We start from the raw sequence: 20,404 nt of genomic DNA, 5'->3' as shown, positions 1-20,404 counted from the left end.
GCCTTCCCCTGTCACGAACAGAGCAGGGCGGATAGGGAGGTTGTGGCCCCGCCCCCTGTCACACACAGAGCCGCAGGGCAATCAGGGGATTGGGGAGCTCCCCCCTATCAGGCACAGAGCAGGGCCCGTGGGGGTGGGGGGGTAGGAGCCCCGCACCCTGTCACACACAGAGCAGGGCCCATCAGGGGAGTTGGGGCACCGCCCCCTGTCACACTCAAGGCAGGGTCGATAGGGAAGTTGCGGCGCCACCCCCTGTCACGCACAGAGCAGGGCCGATCAGGGGGTTGGGATGCCGCACCCTGTCACACACAGAGGCGCAGGGCAATCAGGGGGTTTGGGCGCTGCCCCCTGTCACGCTGATCCGGGTGCCAGGAGGCCTCGCGGCTCCGCTGATCCTACCCGGCAGGGTCACATATCTGGGTCCTGGGACCGCAGACAGCCTCAAGCACTGCCGCCCGCCTGGCAGGGTCACAGATCCGGGTCCCAGACTGCAGACAGCCTTGCCTGCTGCCGCCTGCCTTCAGTATGCAAATTAGCCGCCATCTTGTTGCTTCAGGGTGGGGGTCCCCACTGGGGTGCCTGGCCAGTCTGGGTGAGGGGCTGAGGGCCGTTTTCAGGCTGGCGGGCGACTGAAGCTCCAAACCTCTCCTTTTTTTCTTTTTTTTTTATTCTGGCATTTATTTACCTTCTATGGCTGTCACTGGAGCTGGGAGCCGGCTTTCTCTCTGAGGCTCGGCTGCTGAAAGCAGGTTTCTGGCCTTTGTTTTCTGTATTCGAAACAATGTTGCGACTCCAGCTCTGAGATCCCGGCTGACTGACAGGAGGTTTCTGGGGTTTTGTTTATCTTCTATAAATGTTACAATGTTTCCAACTGAAGCTCAGAGGCCGGCAAGGCAGGCGGGGGAACGTTGGAGTCCTCCGTCACTGAAGGAAGCAAGCCTCCCTGTTCGCATCAGCTGCCTGGCTGCCAGCTGCCATCTTGGCTGACAGTTAATTTGCATATACTCACTGATTAGCCAATGAAAAGGGTAGCGGTCATACGCTAATTACCATGTTTCTCTTTTATTAGTGTAGATGGACATTTAAAATGATAAAAAGGACAAAATATAAAAAACCAGTCAACTTACTTAGATGCATGTTTCAGAGAAAAACTAGGTTATTCTATGCATATCATCAAATGCCAGTATCACCTTACCATGATGTCCCTAGTGTATGTGTGTTTATGTTATTTGAAAGAGACACCATTTACACACATAGAAATTTAAACTTTCAAAACATCCATGAGCCAGAGAGGTCCTTAATCCCTTCCTTGATTAGCCATGTTATATTGGGTTAGTGAAAATCAGAAATATGTACATTTATTCAGTTAGGTAGTTTATTTATGTATGTATTTATTTATTACATTTATTGCCCTTTGAAAATTGGTGTTTTGATATATTGTATTGACTTTTTTACAGAGAGGAAGGGACAGGGATAGAGAGTTAGAAACATCGATGAGAGAGAAACATCAATCAGCTGCCTCCTGCACACCCCCCCCTGGGGATATGCCAGCAACCAAGATACATGCCCTTGACCAGAATCGAACCTGGGACCCTTCAGTCCGCAGGCCAATGCTCTATCCACTGAGCCAAACCGGTTAGGAAGAAAATTGGTGTTTTTGAAAACACCCTTGCACTAGTGGTTGTGATTTAAAAAAAAAAAAAAAAGAGGAAAGGAAGAGAATATCAAAGAAGATCATTCTTCCAACTATGAAAATCTACCTATTGATATCCTCATATTTTTCTCCTATTGTGAGGCATATGCGAGATTCTGATACTACTTCCCACCACAGAGAAAGGCCACTCAATGAGATACCAGCAATCTGACCTGATAGAATTGGAAATGTACAATCCATGCAGCTGCCAATACTGCACTTCCCCTTCTTCCAATTATTCAGACAGCTTCTGTAGCAGTCCTTAAAGTCAAAGAAACTTTGACTTAATATATATAGATCAACACTGCATTCTAAGCTTGGTACCAGACACAGGATACACAGTGCTTATCAAACACTTTATTGAATGCCTATCATGTGACAGACACTGTGGTAGGAATATTGCAGAGGTTATGTCCAATCTGTGTAAAAGCTATTACATAGGCAATATTGCTCCACTAGAAAGAGGAGGCAACAGCAGTCCGGTGTTGGTAACTGACTTGGACAAGTTCACAAAGCCTGCAGGCAACATAGAGAATCTAACCCAACTCCGTCTAACTTCAAAGTGCTCTACTTTTTCTCTCTGCTGCGCTATTTTCCAAAATCCCCAAAGCAACAACTTGCTTTAAATAGCAGTTCTGGAAAGGAGAAGGAAAAAGAAAGGCTTTTCAATAACAAAAAAGGCCATGTTGCTGAGCATATATTGGGAGAGAAATGAGTTCATGTTGTCAATACAACAGATATAAACCCATCCATTTATATCACAGCATTGTTCCCACTGGGCTGAGAGAAAGACACAGGATCGTGGCATTGTCTTTCTTCCTATCCAGAGGGCTAACCTAGCTCTGACTCCACTGCCAAAGGCCAGGACAGCAATTCTGTTTCTCTCCAATCTCTCCAAATACACCTGGACAAAGAGTGGATTCAGTGCTCATTCTGACCACAGGTTAAGCAACTACTCCTTTGACACTGCATGTGTGTGTGTGTGTGTGTTTGTGTATGAAATTTTTGACTAGGCAAAATGCATAGAGAATAAAGTGTAAGGTTCAGTTTAATTTTTTGGTTAACTATTAAGTTAACTAGAAACTTTTCTGCGCTTACTAAAAATATAATTCACCAGTGTTATACATACCACAGAGTATTAAGCATTTTCTAATATCTAAGCATGATGAACTGGTTTGAATATGGATTTTCACTGACGAGTACTATAGATGCAGAAAGAGTTAGGATAAAATTTGACACATCTCAGAAATTACAGCTCTCCCAACTATGAGTAGATAACAGAAGTGGAGTTAATTGAGGGTTCTTCTTTGTATAGTTCTGAATATGTTTTGATATATCTATATCTAGATAGCTACACATGCATGCATATTGCTTATTAATAAAATATAAATATATTTCCTTATATTTGCATTGAAGTTATCTTCTACTCTAAAGGATATGTCAATCAGACCACATGAATGCATGTGGTTTCAAATTAACGTTATGAATTTTTCAGAAACACTGATTTGCTTTGGCTGTGTTTATGATCTCCTATGGTTCTTGGGTCTTATTTTGTGTGTTTTTTGTTTTGTTTTGTTCTAAACCTTCAAGACCCAAACAACATGAACAATAGGTGTAGTTAAATATATAAATAGAAATCATTAAAATGATTAAATATAATCATTAAAATGTGTGTATGTATGTGTTTTAATGTGACTAATATCTGCAGTGGCTGCATCAGGAAATATGGGGCAAGTGCTTTAATTCCTTGTATTAGACTGATCTCTAGTGGCTGGTACATATAACACATTTTAAAACAAATCTTTTTCTTGGCTTTAAATAAAGTTTGTATCCAAATATTTAAAAAGGTAGTGAGTTTTTATTTTTTAAAAGTATTTTTATTGATTTCAGAGAGGAAAAGAGAGGGAGAGGGAGATAGGAACATCAATGATGAGAGAGAACCATTGATTGGCTGCCTCCTGCACACCCCACACTGGGGATCATGGAGCCCACAACCTGGGCATGTGACCTGACTGGGAGTCAAACTGTGACCTCCTGGTTCATAGGTCAACACTCAACCACTGAGCCAAACTGGCCTGGCAGATAGTGAGTTTTTAAAGTATTTATGAATGGACTTTATTTTATATTTGCTATTTGTATGTTTACCTCTCTTGAAAGCAGGACCTGTGATTAATTCATCATCAAATTCCCTGGATGAAGTTCACAGTCTCACACACAGTGTGAGGCACTGACTAGTTGTCTGATAGGAATATGCAGGCATATTCTGTCTTACAGAGTAATGAAATCCAAGGTTGGTTCAAGCAAATGAAGAATAGCTATCATTTATTGAGTGTTTGTTGTGTTTAAGGCACAATAATATAAAATAATTTTTACTTCTCAGAAAATTCCAATAAAGTAAGTACATTGTCCCCATTTTATGGATGACAAAAGCAAGTCTCGGGGATATTGAGCAACTTACCCAAATCATGAAGTGTAAGTGGTAAAGGATGCAAACTCAATTCCACTGGACTTTAAACTGAGAATTTTCTGCTTTGTATTTCAGCCTCCTCACATTTCATATAGGATTCTTACATTTAAAAATTAATTTAACTAATGAAAGGACAGCCTACACTATATCATGCTTCTAAATGTTAGCTGCATAATTTCTGAAATATAATTATGCTTCTATTGCAGTACACGGTGTCTACAGGATTCACTGATTCTGTTACAGTGTAACCATAAGCGTAAGTAAATACGTTGTCATGTTTTCTTCTAAGCCTTCATTTAAAATTCGGAATAGAGTTGGTGTGTCACCTGAAGTTAGTTTGTAGTGAACCACTCAATTTTCATGACCAGAGGAAATCCACCAAAATACAATAGATGCTCTTTCTTCAATGATTTTAATAGCGTGCGGGGAAAAGATGGTGGCTCAAGAAGTCAGCCAGAAGATTGTTGGAGGAAATAACGCCAACGAAGGAGCCTGGCCGTGGCTCACTGCTCTCATGTATAACGGCAAACTGCTCTGTGGTGCTTCTCTCGTCAGCAACGACTGGCTGGTGTCTGCAGCCCACTGCGTGTATGGGTGAGTGTGGCATTAGAGTGTCTCTTCTCAAGTGGGGTGACCACAGCAGACACTGTGCATCCCATCTCGTGTAGCCTCACAAATCCATCTCATCAGGGAACTCTTCCCGCTGTTTATGACATTATAAACTTTCCAATCTTTTTCCCATTATAATCGTGTATAAAAGAAAGTTCGACTAAAAAATCATTCTTCATTATATATTTGCATCAAGAATTATGTTTCCTACATCCATAATCATTGAAAAGTAAGGATTTTAAAGGCATAAAATCAGTATGTAGTGTATAAATTGTACTGTTATCATTCAATTAGACCAATATTTATTGTCAGCAAATTGTTAGCATCAAAAAAGCTCTCCAGTTACAAATAACTTGTGCTCTAAAAATTCGTGTGTGAGGGCTTAATTGTGAATTAGTATAAAAATGTTTACTTAGTTCTCAAGTCTGATCTATTTTGATGCTGCCCATAACTAAAAGTTAGAACTAGTGTCAACCATATCTAATATTTTTTTCTTTTGTAACATGATAAAACACATGTTGAATTCTAGAATTTATTCTCCTTCTAGAAGCAGTCATTCCTAAAGCAATGCCACAGGAGAAAACAGGGTGGGTAGATAGGGTAGAGAGGGTAGAGAGAACAGGAGGAGAAAATAAATATTCCTGAGCTCAATAACCTGTTAATTCTCATCTGTATAAAAGAAGTTAATCCCATTCTAACATTTGTGAATTAGGTCAGATAAAAATCTGGCTGCCTCATAGAAAACTCATAAAACCTGCTCTAGGGCGATTTCCTGACCCTTTTCCTAGGTAGAAGAAAACTCCAGAAAATGCCCTTCCCTGTGACAGTTACAATGAGCCTCTCCTAAGGGCATCTAGAATCTCTGAGGAAAACACATATGTGCTCAGAATGGAAGCTGCAGCTGTAGTTAATTAAATTAAAAGACTGAACTCCCTATGAACACAAACATTGGAAGTTCTCAGAGAGTTGGAAACAAACTGTCACACAGAAGGTTTTGAAAGTTGTTTGGGAGATAGGGAGGCCACGGTGAATGAGTATTAAAGGGATAACTCGCCTAAATACCCATCGTATAGAGGGAGGGTAAATTCAAATTCATAATTCCAAGAGCTTTGAAATGAGGACCTTCAGCCAGACCTCAGGTTGGCCAATTACTTGAACCTCTAGGGAACTGTCCATGGTACTGATCATCTACATCTAAACCTCTGTGATTGTATGCGCTGAACTTTATAACAGTGACTAAACTACAGCCTCTCCCATACCTAAAGCACATCTTCTTGAGTTTGCTGCCTACTGATAAATTATGTTTTTATCTGTCTTCAACCAGAGCATAGCAAGCATATATAGTGGTCAATTTTCCCATTCCCTGCTAAACATGACTTTAACTCTTACCTATACATACTATATGCCTTTGGCATGTCACAGATGTGCAATCTATAGCCTAATTGTGTTACAAGTGAAAGGTATCTTTAGCTAAAGATTCAGTGTTTTCTGTTGCACAGGGGTAGATCTTAGTAAGTTAGCAATCTCCAGTATTAACCAAGTTTTGGTAAATTTGTCTGTTTGATGTTCTTGCAGAACATATGCTTTCTTAATGTCAACCAGGCTTGCAATTTTAGCAACATCTTTCAATTATCGACCTTACAGATGCACTTATTGCAAGTCAGAGATACCAATCTTTATCTTTTACAAACCATGAATATACAAAAAGCAGTTTCATCTAATATAAACACATGTTCAGTCATATAGGACATAAAATGGATTTTCACACAGTTTCAATTTGTACACAAGCAAACAAAGGTAAGCTGTAACAGAACCATGATGAATTCCAACTTATTCTCACCAAGCTTGCATCTTACCTCTCCTCAGTCACTCAGTGGCATTATTTTTTCTTTCTCCATTTGGTAAGAGTTCCAGTTTCTTGCTTTTTACTTCATGCCTCTAACCAAGCAAGGAACTTTCTGCTTATGATTTGGGATATTTGGAAAAAGATATTTGAGTAGGCCTATACTGCCTATTTGCCTTTTAAAAATTCTAACTGTGCCATGAAAAGCTTAATTTTCTAATATGTGGATGGAAGAACCCAAATCAAGCAACTTACTAAAAACATACTACACAAAAGACTTGTCCTCAGTGTAAATCTGTTCCAAGTGTTTTAACCTGCAGGCAGTTAAATGGTTTCAATGGACAGCTCTTCTCTGCCTACATTTTTATGGTCCGCACTCCGATTCCCATTCAGCCTCAGTGTGCCTGGATGACCCTAAATATCCTTGCATCCATTGTTTCTCTATCATTGACTTGTCTTGTTTTTCAACCTTAAAAAAGATATTTGGAAACTATGGTCCAATTTTTCTGTGGCTTAAAGGCAAGGTTGGCTTCGAACTGGAAGACAAGATTTTGATTCTACCTATGCTACTAATCTCATGCAATTTAGTATCTCTGTGTTCCAATATCCTCATCCATAGGGTGTTCATAGGATATCTACCTTCTAAGGTGATTGTCAGGAAAAATTAAGATGCTGAAATACTTTTGCATACTGTGAATATAAATGTGTTGCTGTCCCTGCACCTGAAAGGTCCATGAAAAAGGAGTCCAAGTCTTTCCCCAGAGACACTAGCTACTTACTTTACAAATGTTTTATATTGATTTTCAAAACATGCACAAAATTGCAAATATTAGTATATAGAACTCTTTTATAACTTCACCCAGATTTATTATTTGTTTAAATTTTATGTTCTAAAATCTTTCTCATTCTTTCTGTCCAACCTGGAGAAATTCTTTCTCAACCATTTGATAACAGGTTAGACATTGTGCTCCTTTAGTGTTAAATATGTCCACGTGTTTTTACTAAAAACAAGGATATTTTCTTATATAATCACAGATCATGGGAATTTAACATCAACAAAAAAATGATCCAATCTATAGTATGAATTCATTTTTGTCAATTGTCCCACATATGCCCTTTAGGACATTTTTTGGTTTGTTTGTGATTTTGCCAACCAACAACCAATCCAGGGTAAGGCACAGAGTTAATTTCTATGCCTCTTTGGTCTTCTTTAATCTGAAATAACCTTTCTATCTTCTGTCTTTCTTAGCCCTTCTAGCTTTCTTGTCTGTGATTATATATATATATATTTAAAGTAAGCAAGTTATTTTGTAGAAATGCTTTCTACAAATTTTGTCTTCAGAAATAATCACATAGAAATTTAGAGAAATATAGATACTTTATTTGATACAGATTTAAATCAATAATAAAATAATGCAGTTCAGAAAAAAAAGTACCTAACCTCCTAAACTCTAATCTTTTGTAAGTACTATATGCCATGTGATAGCTATACATATAAATGTAAATAATATGAGAGAGTTTGTAGCTAACACAGAGTTTAGTAGTCACCATATCCTCTCATTATTTTAGGCTTTGAGTAGAAAACCAATGCATGAACCATAAACTGTGAAGATCAAACCTACATGCTTCAAGCTACTGGTCTAATTAAATATAATCTACAGCAACATTAATCTGACACATTCTTATTGTGTTACATAGAAAATAGCCTGTTTTCTGTGTTTTTATTTCTCCTGCATGTATAAGTAACACTATGGGAAGAAAATATCTCTCCAACGTGTATCATTTATATTTCTCTCACAAGTCATTCCACTAATCTGTGTCTATGTAATTACCTTACCCCCACCCCCAACAAGTACAACACCACATTAAACTAGACATTTGCAACTATTAAGAATTAAATGACTAGTTCTGCAATCATTGCAGTTACTGAATTTTTACTTCATTGTGAATATGGTTTAATTCCAGCTGCTCACTGGTAATTTCTTGGAGTTAAAATGTTGCAGGGCAATAGTACAGTTAAAAGTCCTTGCACACTTTCACTTAAAATATACTATTCAATTCAATCTATCCTATGACACAAATGTTATTTGTTACCAATACTTTATTGATGGCCAACATTGTGTATGGAACATGATTCATGTTCATTGTAAGTGGAAATTACTCATTTATGTTAGTTTATAAATTTTAGTGTTTACCTTAAGTCTGTGTGAATTCAGTGACACCCCAAATGGGAGAATGTTCCCAAACCTCCTTCCATTACTACAATAGCTGCTGTGGTTGTCTGAAGAAACCCTGGACCAAGATGCCATTTCCCCAGTGGAATGTGCTCTAAGCAGTCAAATCTGGTCATACATTAGCATAAACTTGGAGATTTCATTTCAAAATTCATTTAAAATTAAAGTACCACATGCAGACTCATTAAATCAAAGGTAGAGAAGAAGGGGAGAGCAGATATCAATGTTATTCTAGATGATTCTAATGTGAAACCAAAGTTGAGAGCCACAGTCTAGAACTTTAGCAGAAGTGATAGAGATTAGCAGTAATTAAGGCTTGTTCTGTGATCTGGTAAGAAAAATAAAAAGTAAAGGAATATTTTTTTAAGGAAGAATTCTTTGGAGGAAATCAAGAACATTTTAGGATGGGAGCACATAGTTCTGAAATATCTTTAATGAAAATCTCTAGAAAGATGGGGAGTTTCTTATACCTCTTTATTATAATCTTCAGGAGAAATTTGGAGCCATCCAAGTGGAAAGCAATCCTAGGCCTGCATGCGGCATCGAATCTGACTTCTCCTCAAGTAGTGACCCGGTTGATAGATCAAATTGTCATAAACCCACATTACAATAAACGGAGCAAGGACAGTGACATCGTCATGATGCACCTTGAATTTAAAGTGAATTACACAGGTAAAACAAATCACTTTTAGTCATCTCATCTGCCCAAATTAATTCAAAATTAGAATTGAAATATTTTTTATCAGCACCAATGCATTAATAGTCCATAAAAGTTGAATATTCTGTTATAAAAATTATTATAATTTAAATGGAATTGTAGAATGAAAGAGAAACATATTAAGTTACCTTCTGGAGCTATTTAAATCCAACTTTCTAGAGAGTTGGCCACTGGAATAAACTATCAGAGCCCTCTATAAATTCAAAGCAGCAGTCCAGAGAAAAAGTAGGCCATGCTTCAATACATGTCTTCTCTATTTCTCATGTAAAAGAAAGGCGGGTCCATCTGCCACAAAAGCCAGAGTAGGACAGACTGGGAGAAGAGTGTATGTTCTAAAAGTAAAGTGAAATGTATTTTTATTGATTTCAGAGAGGAAGGAAGAGGGAGAGAGAGATAGAAACATCAATGATGAGAGAGAATCATTGATCGGCTGCCTCCTGCACACCCCACACTGGGTATCCAGCCGGCAACCTGGGCATGTGCCCTGACTGGGAATTGAACCCAGACCTTCCGGTTCATAGGTTGATGCTTGACCACTGAAAAATGCCAGCCAGGCCATAGGAAAAAAATTTTAAAGGAGATTCAATATTAATGAAGTGGCAGATGGAGGACTTTCTCTGAATACCTAGGTAATGTACAAGAAGTCACCTGTGGCGTGAACTTTATCTTAAAGGGCTCTACTCAACACCAACCTTTACTCTGAAGACCTTTCCCATCCCAGTTAGCGGGGGGTGGGGGGGGGCGCAGGGGGGGTATGCTGCTATCTCCTTGCTCTTATGGAATTTGGTCTCCACATGTATTGCAGCACTTATCAAAGCAGGTGGTGACTGAGGTTAGTTCTATGGCCCTGTCTTTGAGAGTAAGCGCAGTATCTTACTCATTTGTGTCCGCCCTGGGACTTCCATGCAGTGGGAGCTTTAATAAATGTCAGGTGGCTTGTAAATTGTTGGAGAATGGCTTTAAAAGCCAGTGACAAATGCTAATGCTTCCATAAGTGCCCAGTAAAACAATTGCCTAAAAGCTTTTTTAATGTGAGATATATGGGGAAAACTAAAAAAAATAAATAAATAAACTCAGAACATATGCCCAAATTTCTCTTAATTGACCCTGAAAAACAGCCTTGCCAAGATTTTCACAGTACTGGCACTACTTCCTATTAAGTACCATAATTATTTAAAAATTAAATACAAATGTTTAATTCCAGAAGTACAACATTGTTTACACCATGAAAGAGTAATTAGGAAGCAATGTAGAACATCCTAAAAGGCTACCAGTGGATTGTCCAAAAATTACTGCTCCAAAATGCTTCTTTCCCCAAAGATTGATGTCTAATAAATGTCCAGGCTATCTAAAACAAAAGTACCAATTGTTTTAGATGAAATGTTTATAATGTTTGATTTTTTAAAACATTGTTGGAAATGCATGTGCATCTATTCTAGCTCTTGTTTTGCTTTGTTTTGTTTTCAGATTATATACAACCTATTTGCTTACCAGAAGAAAATCAAGTTTTCCTTCCAGGAAGAATTTGTTCTATTGCTGGCTGGGGGAGGATTGTTCATGATGGTAAAGTATCAGACCCATAAAAAAATCAAATGGGTCTTTTTTACTAGAAAAAGTATGCTCTTGCACCATCCTGTGACTATTTTCAACATTTTGTGCAACTCTTTTGCTATAACAGTTTTATGTGATATCCTTTAAAAGCAAAGTCAAGCTTATATTCATATACTGAATATTTGTGTAGTTATGAATTTTTTCCAAATTGTATAGAGCATATTATAAAACTATAATCCTTATAGGAGGAGAATTCAAGCATTCCCCAAACTCAATATCTACTTTTTATATTATAAAAACTGATAAAGAGAAAAGATACATCTATTTAAATGAATATAACCAAAAGTTTCAAAAATATATTTTTGTAAAGCTCATGGATGAAGTCTCATCAAAAGCCACATTATTAGCTGTCACATTTCCCAAATCAATAAAACTATCTTATCATCTAAAGGTCTTATAGTCACATTTTCTAAAATGAGAAAGAAATCCCTTCTAGCTTCAAAAGCCGATTCTGCCTACTGGCAGAAAACTCAGATACAGCGCACATCTTACACTGAATACTATAAATTGTTACACCATTGACTCACTAGCATTATTGAGTAGCATGTTTTACAAACACAGAAACGGTGCATATTAATAATAACCAAACATGATTTTTTTAAAAAACACACATTCCAGTACTTCATGTTCTCTAAATGTAACTGCAAGTCTCATTGGCATCTGAATTTCTCATAGAAGTACCTCCATCAAGGACAGTTTTGACGGCTTGTTAATAGTTAAACAAAAAGGAAAGCACTAAGGTCTGAAGGGAGAACCTGGCCCCTGGAGTCACAACAGATCAGAGGTCATAGCCATGATATTTACATTTTTATTGTATTCAGATGTATTTAAATCTTGTGGAGAGGAGATCGGTCCCAGAAGCGAAGCATTCACGGCCAAAATATCCTTACTTCATGTAAAACAAAGCATAAAGTTTAAGTCAGACCCCTGCCTGATAATTCCGATAAAGGTTCTCCACTACAATTTCATTATGTTGCTGGAAATGCCTCATGTCTACTGTCCATAAAACGTATTGAAGTCCAAGACGGTATATTCTTTTATTTCCTCCACTTGAAAAATGTCATGATTTATTGAATTTGAAATCTAAAGAGCAAAAATGATTTCTAGATAGATATTTTCTCTATCAGACTTAAAATTAGAAGACGTTTTTATGACCACAATGTAGACTCTCCAAAACAAATTATCCAATAATGAACAAATTTAAGACTCTTTATTCCATAGGAAATGGGTTGTATGTTGTTGTTTTTTTTCAGAGCTGATACACATTGTTACTAAAGATATGCATTTAATTGACTTAAAAAAGGTCTCTCAGAGTGGTATGGAGCCAAGAAAAAATCTGTATCTGAGATCAATTTCATTTAGAAATAAATAGATCATATTTAAATAATTCCTGGGTGATGGAAATGGGAGTGAATTTTTATAGCTCTGTCTTATGGTTTCCAGCTACTTCATTTTATAAAATCTCCCCCTTTTGAGTATTTGGCACACAGTAATTTTGCTAGAAAAACCATGAACATATTGTTTACCAAGAAGAAATGAAGTTATATTTGTTGATTGAATTAAAGCAATTAGTAAACTTGAAATAAATTTACTTTTATTTGTGTGAGTATATACATATGCTCAATTATTCTCTGATAATTCATATTGATAAATACATATCAAATATAAGAACACTGCTCAAATTTTCCTTTACCAAAGAGTTTTATCATATACCCAACCAATTTTTATTCTTTGACAAGCAACAAAATGGGCTTTGATTTTTATTATAAAATAAAATTGATCTTTATAGAATGGATGGCAGTGAGATGCTGAATTTTCTTCTGCATCTTCACCTCTCCAATTCACATTCTTAACTTAAAGCTCATAGTTAAACTTGAGAAATCATCCAGGGATGTGCTGCTGGAGTCACTGCACCAGCTGGAATGAGCCATTTGTACGCATCTTCTCCCAACTTCATGTTTACTGTCACGCTGGTACCTTGATTTGGCCATGGTTGTAGTGTTTATACCAGGCAGATGGGCAGGCAATATACATTGGGGCTTTTTCCCCACTGAAAACCAGATATTAAACATTTACCAACACACCACTGAGTTATACCTATGTTACTTTGCACCTAAATTACACATACACCCACACACACACACCCACACACACACACACACACACACACACACACACTTGTTTCCTGTCTTTTTAGCTGGAAATGAGGTCTCGTACATTTTGCAACAACACTGGCTGTCAACTTTTTGCCTCTCTTGAGGAGCCAAACAGAATTGCTAATTATTAGAAAGTGTTTATCATGGAGCTTTTCTGGGCCACTAGATACCTGCTTCATTTCCCTCCTGGGATTAGCATTTCAGTAAACAGAGGTTCATGTTCCCAGTAGATGAGTCATTTTGTAAAAGCCATGGAATTACACTCCGGCACAAAATGCCTCCTTTCTCTTCACCTGCACGTGGTGACAAGCTGAATGCCCTCAGATCGGGGCACAGTGCATCTCAGCTTTATCTCCTGTTCAGGGTGCACCTGCGCAGTCACACAGCAGCACAAGGAGCTGAATGCCATTATAAGGGAGCACTTCTTCAGGTGCCCAATCAAAAGCTCTCCTGGGTTTCGGAGCTATTGCTAATTTCCATGAATGAAACTCTTTGTGTTGGTGGGTCCCTCCCCCGCCACCACTGAGCAACACTGTAACTGTTTAAAATTACCGATCATGCCTAAGGACTGTCCACTTCTCCTGCTAGCCCTTGGGAACCGAAGAAGTGCTTTACATCCATTTGGCAAAACCCACAGATGGGCTTTATTATGTGCTTTGAAGTACAAGGTTAAGCGTTCAGTTCCATTATATACACACAGTGCTAGATAAAGAGAGTAAACTGTTGAAATAAATAAGACTGATGGCGGCTCATTCACTGATGCCTGTTGATCACTTGTGACTGGCTGCCTGCATTCTCCATCTTGAACAGGTCCTACTGCAGACATATTGAAAGAAGCTGAGGTTCCTCTCATATCAAATGAGAAATGCCAACAACAGATGCCAGAATACAGCATCACGGAAAACATGGTGTGCGCAGGCTACGAAGAAGGGGGGATAGATTCTTGTCAGGTAAACATATCAAACAGCTCACCGTACATTTTCAGAAAGCATTGCTATATAATGATTACGTTGTTTAACAATGATTCAGAAGTCAAGAAATCATCAGGGTCTTAACTTCATTTATTTTTTTTCTACAAAACTGTGACTTTTGGCTTTTATTTGTGGATTATTTACATAATTCTCCTGGGTGGACTTGAACATTAGAAACAAAACTAGTATTTGCCGAAAAGGTTTATAAAGCAAACTAGAGGCCTGGTGCACAAATTTGTGCACAGGTGGGGTCCCTCAACCTGGCTGGCAATTGAGGCCTATCAGGGGGCCGGCCTGCCAGGGAGAGGGGCTGCGGGAGTTTGGCTGGCCAATAGGGGGGAGGGGCCGCAGGAGGTTGGCTGTGGGAGCGCACTGACCACCAGGGGGCAACGCCTGTGTTGAGCGTTTGCCCCTGGTGGTCAGTGTGTGTCATAGCGACTGGTCATTCCAGTTGTTCAGTCATAATGGTTGCTTAGGCTTTTATATATATACTAGAGGCCTGTTGCACGAAAAGATTCATGCAATAGGCCTTCCCTTCCCCTGGCTGCCAGCACCGGTTTTCCTCCGGTACCTGGGACCCAGGCCTTTGCTCCGGCCGGAGCAGCCTTCAAGCCTTCGCTGCTCCAGCTGGAGCTGCCTTCAGTCTTCACTCCGCTGCGTCGAGCCTACATATGCAAATTAACTGCCATCTTTGTTGGTGGTTAATTTGCATATCTCGCTGATTGGCCAATGGGAGGCGTAGTGAAGGTACAGTCAATTACCATGTTTGTCTATTATTAGATAGGACTAGAAGCCCATTGCATGAAGATTCGCGCAATAGGCCTTCCTTCCCCTGGCTGCCAACACTGGCTTTCCTCCGGCACCCGGGACCCAGGCTTTCCTCGCAGTCCCGGCTTCGTCCAGAAGGTCATCCGGAAGGATGTCTGGTCTAATTAACATATTACGCTTTTATTATTATAGACTAGAGGCCCGATGCACTCAGATATATTAACAGTTCTATTATGAGACTTTGTAACTAAATTTCCTGGCATGTTTTCTGTACTTGAAAATTAATAAAATATTAATGCATTAACACCTACTGGATTAGATTACACCTGATAGCAGTACTGAGCAAGCAAATAACTCACAAATGCAGAAGTAGCAATTTATACTGTGGGAAAATGGTTTCACTTGTTCAAGTGTGAACAATATGTTATATATATTAACACATAAATGTCATAATAACTTGACTTGATACCAAACTTTTTAACAGACACTTAAGCAGATGAATCCATATGTGTATCCTTCAGTTAAATCAATGTCTCAACTCATGTAAAGTAAACTTTCAGCTTAGTTCTACATTTATTCTGCTTTGCTGAACATTGGCAAATTCAAGACAAATGGGTTAGCTTCATTTTCATTAAAATTTACCTCTGGATCTTATGCTTTCCTTTTAAATGAAAAGTATGTTAAAGGTAAGATATATTGCCACTTAGAGGAAAACTTATAGAATTATTGTTCAGGAGGGAAATCAGCTGTACAACTTCAATTTCCATTAATGGGGGTTATGTGGCAGACACCTCATGCACAAGAGAGAAAGTATGACTGCTGATGCTATTGATGTTAGAGTTACATTAAGCTAGTAATGCATGCCAGATCTCTGAAATCTTCTATTTGGCTCTGATTTCTAGAGTCTAAGCATGTTATTCATTAGCAAGTAAGAAAGCTCCCAAACAAGGCAGGACTTTGTATAATATAATGTTATCATGATTGAGTACTCAGTAGTCTAGAGAGTCATGTGATTTTCTCTGTTTAACTTAATACTATGTTATGCCAAGAGGATTGACTGATTAAATAGGAATACATTATTTAAAATTATGAACATGTTATTATTGACTCATCACTTGACTAAGTTCTTCGAAGCATTCTTTTTTCCCTATAGAGTCAAAGATTTTGCCTTATTAGCCATCCACATGTCCTCGAATATCTTTTGGCTCACCAAAGGCTTACATTGTGAGGCGCTTGTCTGGATTTTAAGGCACCACGAATGGCTGTAGAATGCCATCTCTACATAAACTTAAGTGAATGACACTGAGCAAACTTGCTTTGCTCCCCATTCTCAGCCTTGTTCTAGAGCAGGGGGTTGCTAAGTGTGGCCTCCAATCCAGCAGAGCAGAATTACCTGAGAAGGTGTGATCAATGCTAATTCTCAGGCCCCACCATAGACCTGCTTCATAAAAAACTCTACAGGTGTGTTTTTCCCAGGTTATCAGATGATTCTGATGTGCAATAAAGTTAAAGAACAACTACTCTAAATAAAAATGGCCATCTAACTTTGCATTCAGATACTGAAGGAAGGTGGTGATTTTTTCTTTTCTTTGCAAATATAGCATTTAAGTGGAAACATAAATGTTAGGCTAATAACTTATGTTCTGGACATTCACTCATATTTTTGAAGTGCTTATACATCTCTGAGATCGTGGGGGAAGGAACTATCTTCATTGAACACATCAGAAAATTACGACCAGGAGAATTTACCAGTATATAACCAAACTGAAATGAGTTATTAGAATATGGGAAGGGACAGAATTACATATCAGTCTCTCAACCAGACAGATCACACAGCAGTTGGGCACCAAGCCTGCTGGTGGATCCTTTGAGTAACTGCAGCTGACCCAGTATGACCTGGGTAACTTAAAATCCTTGTTCATGTAATCAGTATCTGGTTTCTGCTGTCTATTTAAAAAAGTAAATTATTTTAGAAAACATGAAGAAAACCCAATGACTTGTTTTAAAAATATCAAAACAGTTGAGGTTTATTTTTAATAATTTCTAGTCATATATTGAGTCTATATTTATTCCTACCTTGGACTGATAGTGTTGCATAAATATTTCTGAATTCTTATTATGGACTTAATATGCTTAAAGGCTTAAGATGCAAAAATGAAAACTATAGTCCCTGTTTTCAAACAGCTTGCCGACATTTGTTACACCTAGAATAGAGGTAACTTATGTTTGCCAATGCATTTATGCTCCTCTGCGCCCAAAAGAGAAAAGGTACTTTTATAGAACACATTTTTTCCCTTAAATATAAGGCCCAAAGATAGTGACATCAAGCCTGGATTGAAATAATCTATTGTATCAGTGATTTCAAACAAAATACACAAAGCTTTAAATTTCTATATAAAAATGCAGATTAATTTAAACACTTTTACACAATTAAGATGAAAAAATACTTGTCAATTTTGTCATTAATGCTACTATATGCTTACATTATGTTCATTTGCATTACATATCCTATATAATAAAGAGGTAATATGCAAATTGACCATCACACCCTCACACAAAGATGGCTGCCCCCATGTGGTCAAAGATGGCCACCACAAGCTGGCTGGCAGAGGGAGGACAGTTGGGAGGGGGGGGACCAGGCTTGCAGGGGAGGGCAGTTGTGGGTGACCAGGCTGGCAGGGGAGGGCAGTTGGGGGGGACCAGGCCTGCAGGGGAGGGCAGTTGGGAGCAACTGGGCCAGCAGGGGAGCAGTTAGGCATTGATCAGGCTGGCAGGGGAGTGGTTAGGGGCAATCAGGCAAGCAGGCGAGTGGTTGGGAGCCAGCAGTCCCGGATTGTGAGATTGTGAGAGGGATGTCTGACTACCGGTTTAGGCCCAATCCCTGTGGAACAGTCAGACATCCCCTGAGGGGTCTCAGATTGAAGAGGGTGCAGGCTTGGCTGAGGGACACCCCTTCCTCCCCCCCGTGCACATATTTCATGCACCGGGTGTCTAGTGTGCAAATAAAATCTATGAGATTAGCTCTACTAGGATCTGTTATAATTAATGTTTATGAAAATTAAAAACATTTCATTGATTGAAATCTAAGATGAAAACATGTGCACCTATCACTAGAAATTACATCATAGATTTGCCTCTTTCCATTAAACATTAAGTGTTTTTTTTTCAAATCTGATTGTGTTTGTCTAATGCTGAAAAGTTAATGCTACTCAAGAAAACAAAAATCAACTTTATGTGTGAGTTTTTAGTTATTGTAAAGCATATAATGCAGAATAATTCTTTTCCACAGATCCCTTCATAATACTTAGAACATAACTCCTTTAATTATGCAAATCAATTAAGCAATATCAATTGTATATATTTATATCAATTGACAACACACAATTTTCTTTTGTGATTTATTATTTAGGGGGATTCAGGAGGACCATTAATGTGCCAAGAAAACAACAGATGGTTCCTGGCTGGTGTGACATCATTTGGATACGAGTGTGCGCGGCCTAATCGCCCAGGGGTGTATGCCCGGGGCCCGAGGTTCACAGGATGGATACAAAGTTTTCTCCATTAAAATATTTCCTAAACCAAACACAAAAGTCAGGCACTTTTCTCACTCCACTCTAAAAAGTTTGGAAATTTAGAATTTTGTAAAATATAGTTTCTAAAAGTCATTATTTTTATCTATGCCACTGAAATGCTGGGGGAGAGAGAAACAAACAAACAAAAAAACTAAATTAATCTTTACAATACTAAGTAACTTTTAAATAATACATTTTGGTTTTTATTGTGAGCAGCTATTTTTTCACAGATATAATTCTCTTTGCTCTTAATCATTATTTTTATCATATTCTCCTATTTAAAAAAAAATTAGAAAAAGAAGTGAAATTGACTGTTTTGCACAAGGTCTGTTACTGTTCGAAATAAACTGCTGGAAATTACCTACTTTCAGCTTAAACTGCTATTATCGAAAACTCAATAGTCTTCCTGCGTTTCTATCCAAACACATTTCTAATTCATCTTGAGCATATTTTTAATGGTTCCCCTACTCATAAAAAGTATGTATTCTAAGCTCATGTCAGAGACCTGGACTAAGTTGATTGCATGTCCCTCTCAAATAAGCTAATTAAACAGCAAATAAGCACAAGTCTATATATTGCCCTACTATCAAAATAAAAGGTAAATTTACTGATATTGTAGTTTTTTATTGGATCCTTTATTACCTGAATTATTCATACTATCTATTTCTTACAAGCTGGTATTTTTTTAAAACTTTCAAAAATAAGTATACATATTTAAGAAATGCAACTAGTAAAAATTTATTTTTCCCGATTTGTGTGTGTTACAGTGGATGTTTCTAACATGTGCAGCATTTATTTAAACACAGCTGAATTGCCCATTAGAAGACCAAAAATGTGGAATAAATGAATTTGTTTCATGGCTTTAATCTCTTGGATCATTTCCAGAGTAAGTGCAAACTTCAATTTCGCATGCCACACAAAATATATTAACTCCTTTAGGAAGACAAAATTCCTACCTACTTAGTACAAACACATTCTTGCATGGGTCTATATGTCCAAAGGAATAGAGGAGAGAGTAAGGTTTATAGCAACTGAAAGATGGGATCAATCAGCACAGACTGGTCTTATGGAAGAAATGAAATTTGGGCTACACCTAAAAGGAATGATCATTATTGAAGTACTGAAGAGGTACTGGTGACCACTGGTGAGCAATTATAGAATTTATTCTGAGGACAGAAAGCCAGAGTCCCTGAAGACACTATTCAAGACCTTTCCAATGACCTGTTCCTGATAGTTAGGAAGGATGGAACAGCAGGGGTAGGGTGTACTCTTTGATTTACTACCTGGATATTATTCCAGAATTCACCTGCATTTCAAAACACACATTAAGAACTATGCTCTGAAAAAAACATCCACACCATGTAGTCCTTTTATACTTTTCAAAGGTCAGCTGCAATGTTAACAAACCCTTAGGACAGTCTCTTGACCATCTTCTAATAAGTGTGAAGTTCATTGTCCCACTCCCGGTAACTTAGGAGTTTAGTAATTAATGCCGGAAGAGTTATCCAGGCCTGGATCAAGATGAAAGGCACAACAAGGCCCTTCCCCACAGCTCTGCCTCTCCTGCGTGCAGCTGTTGTAGTCATGGGAGGCAGAGAGAGTGAGGAAAGTCTAGTCTCCTCCCATCGAGTCTTCACGAAAGGAAGACAGGCATGGTGGGAGCTTGGTGAAATGAGGTAGATCCCAGCAGCTGGTCTTCATTCTGCCCAGAAAGATGGGTGGCCAAGAAAAGAAAGGGGAGTGCTCAACATGGGCTGATCTA

The 20,404-nt window shown here is 38.3% G+C and overlaps 1 protein-coding gene across 1 annotated transcript in view; it reads left to right on the top strand.

Annotated features, from left to right (window-relative positions):
- The window catches only part of TMPRSS15 (transmembrane protease, serine 15), a 103,629-nt gene extending 84,704 nt beyond the window's left edge, over window positions 1-18,925 (top strand). Inside the window, exons 20-25 of the mRNA XM_005877429.2 lie at window positions 4,367-4,416; window positions 4,580-4,754; window positions 9,337-9,518; window positions 11,032-11,127; window positions 14,142-14,281; window positions 18,480-18,925. Coding sequence (XP_005877491.1) covers window positions 4,367-4,416; window positions 4,580-4,754; window positions 9,337-9,518; window positions 11,032-11,127; window positions 14,142-14,281; window positions 18,480-18,635 — 799 coding nt within the window. The 3' untranslated portion in view covers window positions 18,636-18,925. The remainder of the gene's footprint in view (window positions 1-4,366; window positions 4,417-4,579; window positions 4,755-9,336; window positions 9,519-11,031; window positions 11,128-14,141; window positions 14,282-18,479) is intronic.
- The last annotated feature ends 1,479 nt before the right edge of the window (window positions 18,926-20,404 follow it).

This window comes from Myotis brandtii, unplaced genomic scaffold (assembly GCF_000412655.1).
Source record: "Myotis brandtii unplaced genomic scaffold, ASM41265v1 scaffold52, whole genome shotgun sequence".
NCBI lineage: Eukaryota > Metazoa > Chordata > Mammalia > Chiroptera > Vespertilionidae > Myotis > Myotis brandtii.
The sequence above is the reverse complement of the archived record's forward strand: the minus strand, read 5'-3'. Positions and strand labels throughout refer to the sequence as shown.